The sequence below is a fragment of the Dipteris shenzhenensis genome, chromosome 13 (assembly GCF_047967505.1).
Source record: "Dipteris shenzhenensis isolate YYH24624 ecotype China chromosome 13, Dip_SZ_1.0, whole genome shotgun sequence".
Lineage (NCBI taxonomy): Eukaryota > Viridiplantae > Streptophyta > Polypodiopsida > Gleicheniales > Dipteridaceae > Dipteris > Dipteris shenzhenensis.
The window spans coordinates 28,155,758-28,174,660 of NC_141608.1; the positions used below are offsets into that span (position 1 = coordinate 28,155,758).

The window sequence follows — 18,903 nt, forward strand, 5'->3', positions numbered from 1 at the left end:
TAGAGGACATCTTGCTGGGGTCTCTGCTTTTCAGCCTATCAGGGTTGTAGGTCTTTTGGTGCAGGGATCATATTCAGAGTGGTTCCTCGACCCAAACCCCTGGCTTCTCTCCATCGGATCTTGGAGGCTTTGGCTGTACAGGGGAGTTCCCATTAGGTATTTGCAGTGGGATCCTGGAGAGTGGGAGTGGATTGATGCAGGGGATCGAGAGAAGAGCATCCCCTTCTTTTGATACATGGTCAGTAATGCCAGGAGATTCCAACCCAGTAGTAGAGGTTGGAGATCTTCTAGAGTTCCTCATTGGGAGACATTTGATATTACTACGGATTTGCAGAGGTGCTTCTAGAAGAGACTCTGGAAATCCCACAGGAATAGAAAGATCACTCTTTTTTTGGGTCTTTCTATCCATGGTGGGATTCCAGTGAACCTTTGGAGATCCAAGTTTGGAGCCGACCCTACTTGCCCTCGTTGCCTCTCTGCTTTGGAGACGATTCAACATTGCTTATGGGATTGCAGACAGGCGAGGATGATTTGGATGGAGGTAGCTAGGATTTTCAGTCACTTTGCCCACTCCCCATTCTTTATGACATGGGGCTTAGTGGCTTGGCTTTCTCTTACAGAGCCTCAGGTATTCTATGAGAGACTTGACTCCTCTTGGGCCATTTCAATTCGACATCATCAGGTTGAGTCGTGTTCTTTGGATGTGATACCACACCTTTCTTTTGCAGCTGTACATGCCTTTGTGGATACCGCTTGGGAGATTCTAGCGAGCATAGCAGCCTGGCATATCTAGAGAGCCAGATGCACAGAGGCATTGGAGGGAACTCATGTTCATCCCTCGCACACATTGGCTAGTATCTAGACAGACACCATACATACCTTGATGGCTGTATGGACGAGTATGCAGAGAGACTCCCGTGCAGCCTCAGCTTAGGAAGGCTTCTTTCTTCAGGGAATGGAAGGATTCTCCTTTCGTCTTTGAGACTCCTACAGGGTTGAGGTGGCACTTTCAGCCTCAGCCTTGGTTGTTTTCCACCTCATTTTGAGGGGGTTTATTTATCTTCATGATTTCATGATGTATTCTGCTTTGAGCTTGCTCTCGTGGGTTTTTTCGTCTTACTTAATAGAAGTCTCTTTCTTGAAAGGGGGGGGGGGGGGAAGGACCCTATCTCGCATTTTTTTGAGGGGAAAAAAGTTTTCAACTATTCTGATCTCCCTTGGTGGCTACTTCCATGGTCTTCATCGACACATCTTCCGAGGCATCGTCGACATGAGGATCTTCGACACATCATCGACGAGCAGGATGTGCACACTTTTGTGCGACAGCTACTTCGGACACATGGGTTCTCTGTCCTTGCTATGCATAAAATGAATGAAATATATCTTTACTACTTTCTTGTTTGAGTCAAGGGTACTCTGCCCCCAAAATGAATGCAAATAAATCACGTGTGTTGAGTCAAAGGTTCTCTGCCTTGGATAGTCCTCCTAAAAAGATGTATTTTCCTATTTTGTTTTAGTGTGTGGCTCCTTGTCCCTCATTAGCTCTTGGAGCTAGGACGGGATGTATAGTGGGAGCCATGTATTGGCTTTGATAGGTTTAGAGGGGGATGTATTGTGGGAGCCATGTATTGGCTTTGATAGGTCTCGTTATCAAGCCTGGCCGAGTTCCAGGATGCTGGTGTATTCCTAGACCTATGAGCTGGTCATGTAGCCATGCTATAACGTGAGCCTTTGAGCATGTTGAGTCTCAAGCCATGAGAGTGCTTGGATCAATCTCTAAGCACGCTCAGAATTTAGCCTCTGAGTTACATAGGATGCACAGTTTGATGACCGTCATTGTCATGTTCTGTTCTCGGTTCCATTCCAATAGTCCCTCACTTTAGACCATCATTGTTATGTTCTGTTCTTGGTTCCATTCTAGTAGTCTCTCACCTTATCTTCATGGGGGGGTATGTTGGAACATGGAAGTCAAAGTGAGTGTTTCTAGTGTGTTTTTATTGAGTTATAGAGTAGTACTAGACTACTTTATGTCCTAGAGTGCCACATGTCACTATGGGACTTATCCCATATACATTTGACACGCTTGTGAGTACTCTCATTTTTGTTCATTGCTCGTCATTTCATTTCCATTTCATTATGTCTCCTTTGAGTATCACTTCCTCTCTCCCTCTCTCTACCATGTTCTTTCACAGATGTTGGAAGACAAGTTGTGTCAATCGATGTGATCTGACATGATCCATGTCAATACTAGTCACAGGCACTAGGAGGTGCACAATGAGAAGTTATGATAGTACTCATGAGCTCATGAGCCAGAAGATGATGGGATGTAGTTAGGTATCCAAAGTCATTAAGAGACTGGGCGGTGGAGGGTTCAAGTATGGTAAGGTGGAATTATTTTTAAACAATATAGTACGAAAAGGCATGATAATATAACACAAAAAACAACACATGTCTATAGAAATTTCACATTTAAGTAGTGGGTGGGTCTTATTGGACATAATAGTTAAACTTCATGTATTTTTTCAAAATTTGAATGTTTTTGAATTCTATAAAACCCCATTTCACCTTTTCTTTTGTGCTTTTATAGCACATGTGTTACGCTCAAGTTGAGGTAACATGACCTTGGAAGGGTCGGTCAACATTTTCCTTCAAAGGATCAATGTTTGTATTATATTTGTTGGGCTTTACGTAAATGATCAGAAAGGAATTAAAGTCAAGGTCCTTGGTGAGGGTGATATGGCAGTAGACTAGGTGGATCTAAGGCTAAAGGGTCTAAATGCATTAAATGTGCCAAGGGGCAAATGATTCAATGATATCCCAAGAGAGGGGTAAATGATGCATTTAGGAGGTACCTTAGAATGAAGACATGTGGCATACTAGATCCATCTAGGGAATTGTGGGCTCTGGTATTCAGCTTGCAGGTCCTTCTCATGTTTTTATTATTGTAATGAGCTTGCTGAACTAGAAAACGTCTGGGTGGTTATTCGTAGTGCTATCACTTGTTAATTGGTGTTCATCCAATTCGTGGTCACGAATAAGCTGTAAATTTTAGTCGTATCATTTTGGTATCAGAGCAGAACAAATGCAGATTCAGCTAGCAGGATCTTCTCAAAGGTCAGTACCTGTTTTGTTATGTGTGTCTATTGCTAAGTTGGTAACTAGTGCACCTGATAATGTCCTGTCAAAGCCCACAGCAACGGGGTATACAGCCTTTAATGATACGGAGTTAGTTAAGATGAAAGGGCAAGTAGCTAATCATGATGTCATTGTGTTGTTTCACTCAGCGTCAACGCACAATGTAATTAACTCCAAGCTTGGAAAGAGGCTGAAACTAAAGACTAGCCCATCTGACTATGCATAACAGTTAGAATGGCAAATGGAAGTTCAACTGAAGTATGGGACCAAAGGGTTACCCAGTTCGAGCTTCAAATTCTGGACTATGCTGAGAAGCTTGATTTTGAAATGACAAAGCTTGCTCATGCAGACATAGCCCTGGGTAAGGCTTGGCATTCTAGGAAGAATCCAGCCATAGATAGGAAAAAGCACATTTATCAATTTAAGATGAATGATGTGCTGTATGTCTTACGAGGTGAAAAAGATATACCTCAAGGACCATTGGTTTCAGTAATGGAAATTCGAAAAGCTGAAGAAGAGTTTTTGTTTCTTTGTACAGCATCGGTAGAGCCGCTTGATGATTCTTCGGCTAGCACTGATGTTGCCCAAAATAGAGAGATGGCCAAGCTGGCTGATCAAATAGCAGAGGAGTTCTTTGATTGTATTAGGGATGAGTTACCTTTTGGGTTACCTCCAGTACGGAATGTTCGGCATAAGATTGAACTAATCCGAGGGGCAGAACCTGTAAATAGACCTCCCTATAGGTTGAGTTTTACCGAAGAAGCGGAGGTACGAAGACAACTGGAAGAATACCTCAAGCTGGTGCAGATTCAACCTAGTTTCTCACCTTTTGCTTCACTAGTGATATTAAAGAAGAAGAAAGATGATACTTTTCGCCTCTGTATAGATTACAGAGCATTGAATAATATCACTATTAAGCACATGTATCCGATGGCTCGGATCGATGATTTGCTAGATGCATTACATGGGGCCGTAATTTTTAGTAAGATAGATCTTAAATGTGGCTACCATCATATCCGTATTAGAGCTGAGGATGTGCATAAAACCGCTTTTAAAAGCAGGTTTGGACATTATGAGTTTTTGGTAATGCCCTTTGGACTTACCAATGCTCCAGCTACATTCGTCATGCTTATGAACGATTTACTACGTCCGTATATCGGAAAGTTTGTAGTACACTTCATTGACGATATTATTATATTCAGCAAAAGTATTGCTGAGCATTACGAACACTTAAGAATAGTGTTCAGTACTTTGAGGAAAGCCAGTGTTTATGTAAATAAAAAGAAAACTATACTGTGTATGGTAAGACTTGAATATTTAGGATTCATAATTACTCATAAAGGTGTAGAAATGGATCCAAAGAAAGTGACTGCGATACTGACTTGGCCAATCCCTCAGAGTTTGACCGCTTTGCGATCAGTCTTGGGATTTGTCCAATTTTATCGAAGGCATATCAAAGGATATTCCGAAATAGTATCGCCATTGACTGATCTGACCTCAGATAAAGTACCATTTATATGGGGACAGAATCAACAGGAGAGTTTTAATACCATAAAACAAGCTGTGGTCTCAAGACCAGTGTTAAAAATAGTTAATCCCCAGAAACCGTTTTATCTTGAAACCGATGCAAGTGGCATTGCGGTAGGAGCAGTTCTCCTCCAAGAGGGAAGGCCAGTAGCCTTTGAAAGCAAGAAGCTTTCTCCCTCTCAACGAAATTGGCCAACTGATGAATTAGAGTTGTATGCTGTTATCCATGCTCTGAAAACACGGAGACATTGTTTGTATGGGTCAGAGTTTTGTGTTGATGTTGATCATGATACTCTGAGACATTTTTGTAAACAACCTGACTTGAGAGGCTGCCAAGCTAGGTGGGCATAACTCATGCATGAGTTTAACTTGACGATTCGGTACCGAAAAGGAAAGGATAATAAAGTTACTGATGCGTTGTCTTGCATTATGCATAATATGAGTTTCACGATATTAGAGAGTGCTCTAATGACCGAGATTAGAGAAACTCTAAAGGTGGACGAGTTCGTCCAGAGCCTTTGGCCTAAGGCTCATGTGTTCAAACCCGGGGAAAAGGATGACCTGGCATCCAGAAAAGGCCAAACTTATGCAAGATATACCATAAGAGATGGTATGCTGAAAAGAAATGGCAAGGTAGTAGTACCTAATCAGAATAATCTTAGGCAGAGAGTCATTCAACAATGCCATGATAGCCCATGTGCGGGACTTCAGGAGTGGAGAAGACATATGATCTAGTGAGACGAGATTTCTTTTGGCCAAAGATGAAAAAGCATATTCATGAATATGTGACACGTTGTTTTTCGTGTCAGGCAAGTAAGGCAGAGCGGGTGAAGCCACCCGGACTTTTACAGTCCTTGGAAATACTACTACGTAGGTGGGAGAGCATTTCCATGGACTTTATTGTAGGTCTGCCTACGACACAAGGTGGATATGATTCTATCCTTGTGGTGGTTGATCGTCTTACCAAGATGGCTCACTTCATTCCAACTAAAGAGTCTATTAGTGCCCCGCAAGTGGCGGATTTGTTTATTAAACATATATTTAGTTTGCGTGGATTACCCAAATCCATAGTGTCAGACATGGATGTCAAATTTGCCGGTCATTTTTGGACTGCGGTGTTTGAGACACTAAGGACTGAGTTGGGAATGAGTAGTGGGGATCATCCAGAAACAGATGGTCAGACGGAAAGAATCAACCAAATTTTAGAGGATATGCTTAGAGCATATGTGTCATTGAGGCAACATACATGGGACAAGTGGTTGCCATTGTTAGAATTTGCCTATAACGATAGAAAACATTCCTGTACAGGGTTCAGTGTGTTTGAGCTGAACTATGGTTATAGACCAGCGAATCCAACTATAGTTCGAGTATCTCAGAATGTACCTAGTGCCACGACTTTGTGGTTCAGATGCGGGAGATGCTAGCACTTGCGAGAGCTAACATCCCCGCCAAGCTATGGATAGAGCTAAGGCGTATGCGGATGAAAACAGATCCGTTAGAGAATTTAAGGAAGGAGAAAAAGTTTTTCTCAGAGTTTCTTCACACTCTAGGAGAGTGTGCTAAGTTATCACCTCGATATTGTGGGCCGTGGTTAATTCTAAAAAGAATTGGTAAGGTAGTCTATAAATTAGAATTGCCACAGGGTTGTAAGGTGCACCCAGTGTTTCATGTTTCTCGTTTAAAGAAATTTTTGCATACAGGTGACTCACTAATCGAGGGCGTTGTTTTGTTTCAGGAGAGAGAGGATAATGCAAGACACAAATCAACAGGAATCCTGGACCGAGGAACAATGCAAGTACGCAATTGGAAGATACCCACGGTGTTGGTTGCATGGCATGGTTTACCTCTATTAGAAGCTACCTGGGAATCCGTATACTAGTTATGGAGAGTGTTCCCAGACTTTATCATCGAGGACGCTGATGCCTGAAGAGGGAAGGAATGTTACGCTCAAGTTGAGGTAACATGACCTCGGAAGGGTTCGTTGACATTTTCCTTTAAAGGATCAATGTTTGTATTATATTTGTTGGGCTTTACGTAAATGATCAAAAAGGATTTAAAGTCAAGGTCCTTGGTGAGGGTGATATGGCAGTAGACTAGGTGGATCTAAGGCTAAAGGGTCTAAATGCATTAAATGTGCCAAGGCAAATGATTCAATGATATCCCAAGAGAGGGGTAAATGATGCATTTAGGAGGTACCTTAGAATGAAGACATGTGGCATACTAGATCCATCTAGGGAATTGTGGGCTCTGGTATTCAGCTTGCAGGTCCTTCTCACATTTTTATTATTGTAATGAGCTTGCTGAACCAGAAAACGGCTGGGTGGTTATTCGTAGTGCTATCACCTGTTAATTGGTGTTCATCCAATTCGTGGTCACGAATGAGCTGTAAATTTTAGTCGTATCAACATGTCTCGAGACACTACTATTTTGGACACCTTACCATGGTTTCATTCTAGATAGTTGAGGGAGATAGGAGGAGAACAAATGAGAAGGGATGGAAAAGATTCCACCAATAGGAGGACTCCCATATTCTTGCTAGTGGATGCAACTAGCCAGGTTGAAGGCGAAGGTAGAGGTGAAGGGGAGCAATCATTCAGTAGAGGAGAAGAGAGGGCTAGAGCTATGAGCTGACCATGTAGTGGTGTAATGTTGAATGTGTAGAGTTGTACTGGTCAATGTGACTGACTTATACTTTGGAAGCACTAGTTCTTCATACTTGTTTGTACGTTTGGGGTGTGGTCTTCTCTTTGTATGCCCTCACTGAGCAATCCCTGTGTATATTTATTTTAACATCTTGTTGTATAATCCTGCAGGGAGATGCATGAAAATGAAGAAGCAATAGGACAACTTAAAGACTTGGTTATTGGTTTGCAGATCCAACTTTTTAATCTCATAGGTACATCCACATGATTGTGTGAAGCTTAGGTCTTCAAACATAAACCATCACAGGCTTGAGTGTGGCATTTCCAGCCATAGTCCTGCTTCTTACTAGGTTTTGCATTTGCTCAAACTTTTGGAGTGGTAATAAACATGGGTCCCGCTCTGCATGATGCATCTATGCCTCTCGGATGTCTCTTGCATACATATTTGAAACTATTTCAAGAAAAAAAGAAGAAGACTATCAATTGTAAAATTGGAAGTCCTTATAGTAAAGTTGAAAATAAGTTTGGATAATTAAATATTCACATTGTCCCTATTTGTAATATAGCTAGGGTAGGTCTCGTGACTCCAAAAAGAAACAGGATGATGTTATGTTTGTTTTGGCTACAAGTTGTTAAACTAAATTCTTTCCTCTCCAAGATCCCTCATAGGCGTCCGGGGAGCTTCTCCACCCAGCTCCAACAACCCAAATTGAGTCGTTGAAGTCCACAAACATGATTGAATTTCCCACCAAGCAAGTGCACAAAAACTCCCTTGTCTCTAGAAAGCTCCTTGCTAATTTTAGCAGTTTCAATCCCTTCATTGCATTATCATTTGGGCCCTTTGGTTCTTTCTCTTTATTGTTTCTTTTAAATAAGAAAAATAACTTTCCATTAATGATTGAAAAAAACCAACCATACAAATTAACAGTCCCTGAGGCGCCGATCGTGGGAAATCAATCAGGGAAAAAACAGATGAAAGGGAACCAACATGTTCTAGAGAACCCAGCTCAGTGCCTAGGGAATCTAATTGGAACATGGGCTAACAACCAGGGAGGAGGGCTATACAACCAGGAAATCCCTTTCAGCATGAAAATATAAGAAATACATGTAGGCCTGCCTTCAGAAACGTACCTGCCTTTTGGTGGTCGCTCCAGATCCCTGTTCCCTGCGCTTCCAATGGAGTGCAGGGTCTAGATGATATCCTGCCAGATGGTGGCGGTGGCTGGAACAAGGTGCTTGCCCATCAATAGGCTGCAGCGCGCAACCCAAATGAATAATCAGCACAAATGGCAGCACCTTAAGTTTTGTACTCGTGAGGGAAGAATCTTCATGTACTATTGTCACAGTGAGTGTCTTATAGGCAAAGTCTTGACCAAAGATATGGTCTCTTGATTGATCCTCCTGTTGCCTGTTCTTGAGGATAATCAATAAAATATTTATTCAGTTGTATCCAATTAACTACTATAGGAATAACATCCCATGTAATCCAGAGATTACAAAAAGAACTCAGTCGTGATCTTCAAGATACAATCCACTATTGGATATCCTGTATAAAAACTTGTGCACAAGAAAACCGCTCCTGTCACAAGACTATCCTATACCTAGGATCTATCAATCCTGGAACATCATGTCCCAATCAAGGACTGACAATCATCAAAGCAGATGATAGAACCCCCGATTCTTAGTCTGAAACTATGGAGCTCCCTGCTTGGACCCAATATAAATCCAGGAGTAACTATAACACATGGCTTTTGTCCAGGCAAATAGTCAGTCCTTATGATATTTCCCCAATTAATTCTCGCTGCTTGTGTTTCATCCTACTACCTCCTGGGTTTCCATTTCACTATGGGCAACATAATTAGATCAAAGAAGCCTATATGAAACGTATCTTTGTGTCCCATACCACTGAGATACATTGCATATAACCTCCGTCGTGGACAATGAGAGTGAATCAAGGTAGCTAATCCCGCCTCGACTCCTATCATCCCAGATTGAGTCAGGGTAGCTAATCCATTCCCAATCCTTTTCTTGATGTGATCGAACTTCCCTTGTGTCACGATACCTGTGCAAATAGGACTGTGAAAGATTAGGCAGGTACAAGTTCTCTCCCTAACAGACTGTAGAATCTTGGATAACTATGACTTCGGTGTACAAGAAGTGAGTAGCTAAATTAAAGAATCCTTCCTTTGACATATCTCAAAGAAGGTAGCACAATCAAAACCATCCTATATCCAAATCCAAAACTATGATTAAATTATAACTCGCAAGTGTATCAATAGTCAACTAGGTCAAATTCCAAATAGGAAATAGAATAATAACCCTAGTCACCAGGATTCGAGAGTCAACATGGGTATTCAATTATCTATGTTAATTTTGGTTTAACAAAAGGTATATCTCAATCACTCAGGCATGAAGGTACCATATATCTAAAAAAACCTTCAAACCTATATGGACAATCACATTGGATATAATTTGAAAAAAACTTATCAAATCATAAATCTCAACTGAGGTACAACGCCGAAACCACAATAACAATAACAAAGACAATTTATGAAGCAATTCTTTTTTTTTTTCAAGAAAAGTACTTCATTAAGTATGAATAAAAACCGCAAAGCAAGCTCAAGTGCGGGAGTACATCATGTCAAGCATGAGAAAAAACAGCTCAGAATGAGCAAACAAAAATCATAGGTGGCGGCTGAAAATGCCACCTCATCCCTGAAGGAGAGTCAGAGAAGAAAGGACAATCCTTCCAGACTCTGAGAAAAGAAACCCTCCTAGTAGTAGCAGTCCTGGAGGTTCCGTGTATGTTCGCCCAAATGGCCATCAAAGTGTGTATAGTATCTGCCCAGATACTGGCCATAGTCTAAGAAGGGTGAACCTGGGAGTCCTCCAAAGCCCCTGTACATTTGGCTTTCCAAATATGCCATGCAGTGATACTAGCCAGAATCTCCCAAGATGTGTCTATAGAAGCGTGGGAAGCTTTGAATGGAGTAAACGGAACATCCTGGAGGGAGCATGACTCCACAAGATGTTGTCGAACAAAGAAAGCTGTGTCCGTGTCATGTCCCTCGAAAAAAGCATGTGGACCAGTGAGTGACAACCAAGCAACTAATCCCCAGGTCATGAAAAAGGGTGCTCTATGAAAAGTGCAAAGTATCCTAGCAACACCCTTCCAAACCATCCTCGCCTGAGTGCACCCCCAAAGGCAGTGCTGTACTGACTTGACTATTGAGTGACATCGAGGACAAGTAGGGTCAGCCCCGAACTTGGATCTCTAGAGGTTCATTGCAATGGCTCCGTGAATAGTAAGCCAGAAGAATAACGTGACTATCCTATTCTTGAGGGATTTCCAAAGTCTCCTCTAAAATTTTTTCTGCATCTCTGCAGAAATCTGAAAAGTATCCCAATGAGGAGCTCTAGAGGGCCTCCAGCCTCTACAACTGAGCTGGAATCTCCTGGCATTTCTGAATGTGTAACAAAAGAAGGGAATGCTCTTTTCTCGGTGCCCTAGAACTATCCACTCCCATTCCCCCGGATCCCACTGTAAGGATCTAATAGGGGAACCTCCATACAACCAAAGCCTCCAAGATCCAATAGCCTGGAGAATGGGGTCTGGATCTAGAAACCACTGTGAGTCTCTGAAGAGATCTAGTAAATAGCTAGGAACGTGGAAAGCATAATGAAAGCAAAATGGAAAGGAAAATGAAAGAACAAGTACTAGGCAATGATAACCAAAATACTTACATGATATAAAGCTTGATGTTGACTGATGTCATAGAAAATAGACAAGTACAACACTATATTGTGTGACATTAGACTCTAGAAAGCCTTAGTGTATATGGGATAACTCCCAATATGACATGTGGCATGTCTAGGACTCACTAGACTATAAAACACACCTAGAACACTCATTTTAGACTCACTTTGGCTTCATATTCTAACACCCCCCCATGAAGGCAAGGTGAGAGACTACTAGAATGGAACCAAGAACAGAACATGACAATGACGGTTTAAGGTGAGGGACTATTGGAATGGAACCAAGAACAGAACATTACAATGACGGTCATCAAACTGTGCACCCTATGTAACTCAGAGGCTAAAGTCTGAGCGTGTTCAGAGGTTGATCCAAGCACTCTCATGGCTTGAGACTCAACGTGCTCAGAGGCTCATGTTATAGCATGGCTGCATGATCAGCTCATAAGTCTAGGAATACACCAACATCCTGGAACTCGGCCATGCCTGATAACGAGACCTATCAAAGCCAATACATGGCTCCCACAATACATCCCTCTCTAAATCTATCAAAGACAATACATGGCTCCCACAGTACATCCCCTCTTGGCTTCATAACAAGACATGTTAGGAAGTCATACATCAAAATAGAAAAACCAATACATCTTTTTAGGAGGACTATCCAAGGTAGAGGACCTTTAGACTCAATGAAAACCAAACACTCAATATATATCATTTTAGGGGGACTACCTAGGGTAGAGGACCCCAAAATACATCAAGCATGTAGTAATAAATAAAAATATCTCTTTGTGAAAGAGATGTCCTCCAAGTAGCTAATGCACATGTGTGCACATCCCTACGAGTCGATGACGATGTCGATGAAGCACAATGCTGAAGAAGTCACTTGTTGATGTAGAGTAGTCTACATCAAGCTCGATGTAATGCACTAATAAGAGAGATCATTGTAGTGGAGTGTGTCAGAGTAGTCACGTGAAGGAGTCACCGCAATGTAATGTTAAGAGCTCACAGCTGCGTGGGCAGTAGAGCTACATGGAGCAGAATGACAGGCATAATACAGGCACTGGCTCCAAGAGAATGTCGGGCAGAAGGAGCAAATGGCGGGCTGGAACAGAGGCCAACAATTAAGAGGATGGACAGCTCCACGTTGAGCTGGCTGTGTCATGCTTGGGTTGTCAAATCATTGAGCTCCAGAACAAAATTCGCGCGCAAAAACAAATTTCGTCACTTCTTGCAAGGGTTGTAACTTTTTACAGAAAACTCGCATTGCAATGATGTAAAAACGAAATTTGTAGTACTCAAGATCCTCTACAACTTTGCCGAAGACACAAAGCCGTGATTCTGCTTCTAGATCCGGATAAAAGCATCAGATCGTTCGCAGGTCACAGAAAGATGTAGCTGAAGGAAGGAGAAGAGAGGTCGCAGATCATGCGTGGAAAAGAGAGCTCGAGGAAGGAGAGAAGAGGGCAGCCTTCCAAGGAGGAGGAGGTAGAGTAGCTTCATTGGCCTCCCTCCCCTCAACCTCTTGGAAGGGAAAGGGAAAGAGAGAGCAGGGCTAGGAACATGGCTCTGATACCACATGAAAAGATCTAGTAGCTAGCTAGGAACGGAATGGAAATGTGGAAAGCATAATGAAAGCAAAATGAAAAGGAAATGAAAGAACAAGTACTAGGCAATGATATCCAAAATACTCACATGATATAAAGCTTGATGTTGACTGATGTCATAGACAATAGACAAGTACAACACTATATAGTGTGACACTAGACTCTAGAAAGCCATAGTGTATATGGGATAACTCCCAATATGACATGTGGCATGTCTAGGATTCACTAGACTATAAAACACACCTAGAACACTCATTTTAGAGTCACTTTGGCTTCATATTCCAATAGTCTCTACCCATCTCCACGTATCCTGCAATCTTGACAGGCTGAAAAGGAGCCTAGAAAAGAATGTCCTCTGAAGATCTGTGGAGTCTGCCTGCTTCATGAACCTGAAAGACAAGGGTATCCTCATGTGCATCCCGCAAGGCTATAACCTACAGAGGGATACCTGTCCTTGAAAAAGTCCCCAACGAGGTGGACTCAAAAATTGGCAAATGATCCGTATTTATCCACTCCATTGGTATGGCTGCATCTATCTACTGCATCTTGGCTGCACTTCCTCTGAGGTGACTAACTGAACGAGCTCTCTGATCCTCTGGAAGCATCCTGAAAGCTTCCAAGCACCCACCGTGGATGCAGGTCCCAACTTCCATCTAGACCACTGCATATAATGTGACATGCCCAGTGATCTGCCATGCTCATCTAGTATGCAATCATTCCACATGACTGGCTGCCTATCAATTTCTTCACGAGAGGAGGGTGGAACTCTCCGAAGAGTACTTATGAAGCTGTCCCAAGCTTTCAGAATGGCAACCATGAGAGGGAAAGGAGGAGATCTGAGACAGGTTGACGTAAAGATCAATCTAGAGCTGTCCATCTAATCTCCTCCCTGAGAAGGTGTGCATGTCTGTATACTGCGTAAGAAAAAATCCTTCCAAGGCTCCTGACCAGGCATCAAACCTCTGACCACCATCTTGCAGAGCAAGGCTCTACACTGCAAGTCTGGATCAATAATATTGAGGTCCCCTTTCTCAGTGGGTAGAATGAGAGTCTCCCAAGCCACCCTGGCTATCACATCTGAAGTGCTGTCTAATCCACTCCACTGAAAATTCCCGATAGGTCTCTTGAGCTGAGTGATACTGCTTGTAGATCGGCACCAACAAGAGCAAACAAACCAGGCTGTAGCCAACAGTACGTGGTTTACAACCACCACTTTGGATGCAAGGTCAAGTCTGGCCGAACTCCAAAATAGGAGTTTCCTCCTGATGTTCTCCAACACGGGAGCAAACTGTTGTGCTGGAGAAATGCCCACCCCAACCTGGCATCCAAGATACCTGACAGAGACACCCCTTTGAATCCATGTAGAGCCAATATCAGCACCCCAATCTAAAGTGTCCTCATCACTAATCCAGAAACCATTGGATTAGTTCCAGTTAATGTGAGCCCCTGCTGCAATGCACAATAAATCCAAGGCTGTCCTGAAAGAGTTGAGTGTCTATGGAGTGGCATCCAAAATAATAGCCGTATCATCTGCCAGCTCACTGTCCATCAACTCCTCTTCCTGTCTCAATGGAAGTCTCAGCCCAAAAATATCAGCTTGAGCTCTAATATAGAGGCTCATAGCTTCAGCCACAAATAAGAATAGAAAGGGGGCTAGAGGGGATCCCTGTTGGACTGATCTGGATATCTGAAAGCTGTCTTCCCTGACTCCACCAATGAGTACCTGGCTATGGGCTGACCTGTAAAAAGCAGAAACCCCGAAGAAGGGTTCCCTCTAGGAAACCCCAATCTACCCTGTCATATGCTTTTTCGAAATCCAGGAGTAGAATTGCTAGTCTATGGCCCTCATACACAGCCCACTCAGAAGCCTCCCAAAATGAGAATATGTTATCGAAAATGCTTCTGCCATGGACAAAGCCTGTCCATGTGTCATGTATAAGATCTGGCAGGATGGGCTGCAATCGCAGGCTGATGGCTTTTGCCAAGATCTTATACAAAGTGCCCAGTAAGGTGATCGGTCTCCACTGAGACACTAAATTTCTGCAACCTCCTTTTGGGATAAGATGAATGAGACCCTCTGAGAGAGTCCGGCATCTCACCTGAGTCTCAAACGCCCTGCAGGGCTGAGGTGATGTAATCCCCAATTTGATCCCAAAAAATAATAAAGAAAGAAGGTGTAAGCCCATATGACCCTGGACAACTACCCTTATGAAGGGCAGTAAGAGCGGTCCTGAACTCTATGTTGGTGAAGCGTCCATCAAGTGAGCCTCTCATACCTCTATCTGCCGACATAGAAATATGATGCCAAATAACTTGTCTAGCATCATCTCTGGTCTGTGAATCAAGATGTGCAGTTAGAAGGGAGGCATAGTAATCTGAAGCAATCTGCATGATGGCATCTGGATGTGTCTGAAGCCATTTCTGCTCTTCTCTCTGAAGAACTCCCAGCTGCGATCGAATGGAAATCTCTCTCGTGCGAATCTCATCTCTCCTAATACTAGCAACAGAATGATAAAAGTTGCTAATGTCAGTGAGGGTTGCAGCTACATCTGACAGGGACGACTACCCACCCTGCAGGTGAGAAATCCAAATCCGTAGCACTGCCTCTGTGAGGCCATCCTCTGCGTAGAAGGCATTTGGAATCTTGATACTGGCAGAGTGGCCTCTCGCCCGAGGCTCCAAAACCACCAAAACAATCGAAAAATGATCCGAAGTGGACACCCCAGTGCTGATGCATACTGTCCCACCTCTGTCCAGTGCCCAATCATCTACATAAAATCTGTCAATTCATGCATGGATAGGCATCCTTACTCTCTTGTTCGACCAAGAAAACAGAAGAGATTGTGGCTGAGTGTGAAAAGCATCATCATACCAAACATCTCTGCCACTGAACTGAAAAAAGGAAGGCATTCCATGCTGCTCTCTCCAAGGAGTGAATGCCACCTTCCGTTCCCTCTCTTTTGTTTGAAGGCATCTCAATCATGTTGAAATTGCCCCCAACAATCCAAGAATTTGCAATATGTGACCAAGAGAGCAACTCCTTCCAAAGAAGGACACGATCCCCTCTCAAGTTGGGTGCATAAAGGTTAAGGAAGCCAACCTTATGCCCACCAATCATCAAAATAACCCACTGTGCTCTAGAGGGAACTATGACTCCATGTCCAATGACCAAGGGGAGCATCGAAGAAGAGATAGAAATGCCAATGTCTCCCTTGGTGCCCAAGGCAAGTGACCAAAAAGTATGGCAAAAAAGAAGTTTACTTGACTTGGCACAATCTCTACCATCCAGCTTATGCTCTTGGAGCATAAGGATATCAATGGGGCCACCTGAAACACCTAGATGGAGTTGGTTCCGAATTAGCTGCCTACGGCGGCGATGAGGTTGATGCCACCGAGGCCCTGAACGTTCCAACTAACGATCCTCATTGATGGGAGGAGGAGGCCGGGTGAAAGGCCCTACCCGACCTAGTGGTGGAGAAAATCCTCTCCTGTGAAAGAGTTCTTCTGTCAAGCGGAGGGAAATCAACTGGTGAAAGAAAACCCACTCCAGCAGAGGGGGAAACCCTGTCCAACGAAATCCCAATAACCGGCTCCCCCAGGATAGAGGGTACAAACTCCTCTTCTGTCTCAACCTCTGCCAAATCTGCTACATTGCAAAAGAGTTCATGTAGGAGGGAACTGGCATAGGAGTGTGAAGAATCCCTGCACCCGAGGGAGAAAGTGAAAAAACCCCCTTACCTCTATCAAGAGGTGAAGTGTGACTAATAGAGGGAGGGTGCTGATCAGGAGCATCACTGATAGGACCTGAAGAAATGGGTTGCCCCTCCTGATGAGCAGGTGGGGGGACTGGGGCAACCACATCTACGTCTGCAGCATTATCACCTGCGTGTAACTGAGAATGGCTCGAGGTGCCTCGTAGAGGTGGCGGAGTGTCACTCACAGGCATCCAATGGCGATCGTACTATGCGCACTGAAGAAGAGGGTCCAAGTCTAGGGGCTGGTCCCGAAGGTCTTGGGCGAGAAGGGGGGGCTCTGGTAGCGCGTGTAGAAGTAGGACGAGAAGGCAGAATAAACCGCTTGGGCCTTTTCTTCTTCCTTGGACAATCCATGGCGAAGTGCCCAAAGGTCCTGCAAATCCTGCACTAATCGTGTCTCCCAGCAACCTCGACTCTTTGTCGAAAAAAGGAACCATTTGGTCGCTGAAGCATCATGTGATCATCTATAATATCAGGGTCAGAGACGATGACCCTGACTCGTGGGACCCCATCCAATCTGACAGCCTCTGTCGTTGAAGAGGGCATGCTAGGGAGGGGCAGGGGATCTTTGAGACCAATCCAAAAGTAGCTCCTATGGACGGTAAGAGTTGATGGTAGACCTGAGGAAGGCCGGGGAACCTGATGAAAAGTGAGGTAACCCTGCTATCTTCCTCTACTGGATCGAAAACCAAAGTGAAGGGTGTCAAAAATATCCTCTTGGAGCTCAATGCCAAAGGACTAGCCCTTAGTACTAAATCTGCTGACTCTGGAGAATCAAATACCACTTGGAAGAACCCTTGTCCGAGCAGATGAACATCGGTGAGGTGCCCTGCAAGGTCTCCAGGTAAAGCCGAAAGCATCCAATCCCTGCTTGTAGCCTGGAGAGGTGGGAACCATGGATGCGAGCAAAGAGTGAGGTGGCATACTCATGCTTTGAGTCTGTCTTGAGCTGCTGAAGCTCGTGTTTGGAAAAGGTAACTGTTTTTGCGGCCGGTGGAAGCGGTGGAGGATTGGCTGAATGGGAACCCATTTGTCAATCAAGGTGGAATGGCCGACACGAACACGAAGATGCTCTGTCCATACGACAACGTGCTGCCAGAGAGAGAAAATCTCTCTCTTGTTCCGTCAGGGGTTGAAGAGGGGAGGGGGGAGGGAGGGAGGTGGTGATGCAGAGGCTGAGAAAGGGGCAGAGGGAGGGGCAGAAGGAAGGGTCGGGGGGGGGGGGAGGGAGGCGGGATAGGGGGAGTGGGGGGTAGAGGGAGAAGGGGGATAGGAAGGAGGGGCAGCGGGGGGGTAGGGAGAGGAGGGGAGAGGGCAGCGGGGTAGGAGGTAGGGGCGGGTAGGGGGAGCGGGGTAGGGGGAGCAGGGAGTAAAGAGGGAAGGGCAGCGGGGGGTAGGGAGAGGCGGGGAGAGAAGCAAGGGAGAGGGGAAGGGAGCAGGGGGGTAGGGAGAGGCAGCGGGGTAGGGAGGGAGAGCTAGCGGGGTAGGGAGAGAAGGAGCGGGGTAGGGAGGGAGAGGTAGCGGAGTAGGGAGGGGGAGGTAGTGGGGGTAGGGAGGGAGCAATGAAGACCCAGAGGGGTTTTTAGAGTGCTTGGAGTTTATAGCTCTTATTAAAGATAGGAATGCGTCAGAAGTCCTTCTTCAGATTTTATCCTTTTGTCTGTTGAGAGAAGCGAGAACTTGGCTGTAGACTTTCTCTGCAAGGATGCGTGAACGGTAGGGGAAGAGTTAGATCATCGGGTGGTTATGGCAGAGGCAGCATGCCTTCTTCAAATAATTCAGGCCCATGGCAGGGAGGACGAGGTCAAGGGTCATTTGCACCTTGTGTCCAGTGCTTTAATTATGGAGAGTGGCGACATTACAGCACACACTGTGATAAGCCTCCTCGTGCTGGAGGTGATGTTTATCCATTGCCAAGAGGTTTAAATAATAGCGTGAATGATCATAGTGTAGAAGTAAAAGATGCAGGTCAGCCTAGTAACTCTGGAATCCGTAAAGCCACTGCAGAAGAGAAAGGAAAAGGTAAGGCAGTTACATTTGGCTTGTTGGAGTTGGAGGAAGTTAAAGATGTCATGTCATTAGAGAAGAGCGATAGAGAAGAGAAGGTTGGTCCGAGTGCAAAGAAGGGGAAGCAGTCTGAGGAGATGATGACCTACCAAAAGAAGAAGAGCAGGAAGCCCAGAAGGAAGTACAGAACTGCAGATTATCCCATGGGGAAGGAGCAGGGAGATAATGATTTGGTGGAAGATATTTCAGGGAGGAAACCGGACATTATATTTGCCCAAATGATTGGTCTATGCCCAAAGCTTAAAAAAGAATGGAGGGGGTCTGTAAATCCAGCAAAGAAGAACTCTCATAAAGGTACAATTAAGCTGATGTCTGTCTCAAAGTTATCGCATCAAAATGGCAAACCACTCCAAGGTGAAGACTTTAGGGATAGTACGTGGCTTGCAGGTTGAGGCATTCAGTGTTTCATGTCGAGTGGAT

At 44.3% G+C, this 18,903-nt stretch overlaps 1 protein-coding gene across 6 annotated transcripts in view; it reads left to right on the forward strand.

The window, feature by feature from the left end:
- LOC147895245 (CAP-gly domain linker) overlaps positions 1-18,903 on the forward strand; it is a 117,614-nt gene that overhangs the window by 78,755 nt on the left and 19,956 nt on the right. For 5 of the 6 annotated variants that reach the window (XR_015542024.1, XR_015542023.1, XM_087384091.1 and 2 more), the window contains exon 6: positions 7,476-7,558. The exons of the other annotated variant lie outside the window; for it this stretch is intronic. Coding sequence is in view for 3 of the 5 variants with exons in the window: in XM_087384091.1 (XP_087240217.1) it covers positions 7,476-7,558 (83 nt within the window). In the remaining 2 variants the exon portion in view is untranslated. The remainder of the gene's footprint in view (positions 1-7,475; positions 7,559-18,903) is intronic. 6 annotated transcript variants of the gene reach the window in all.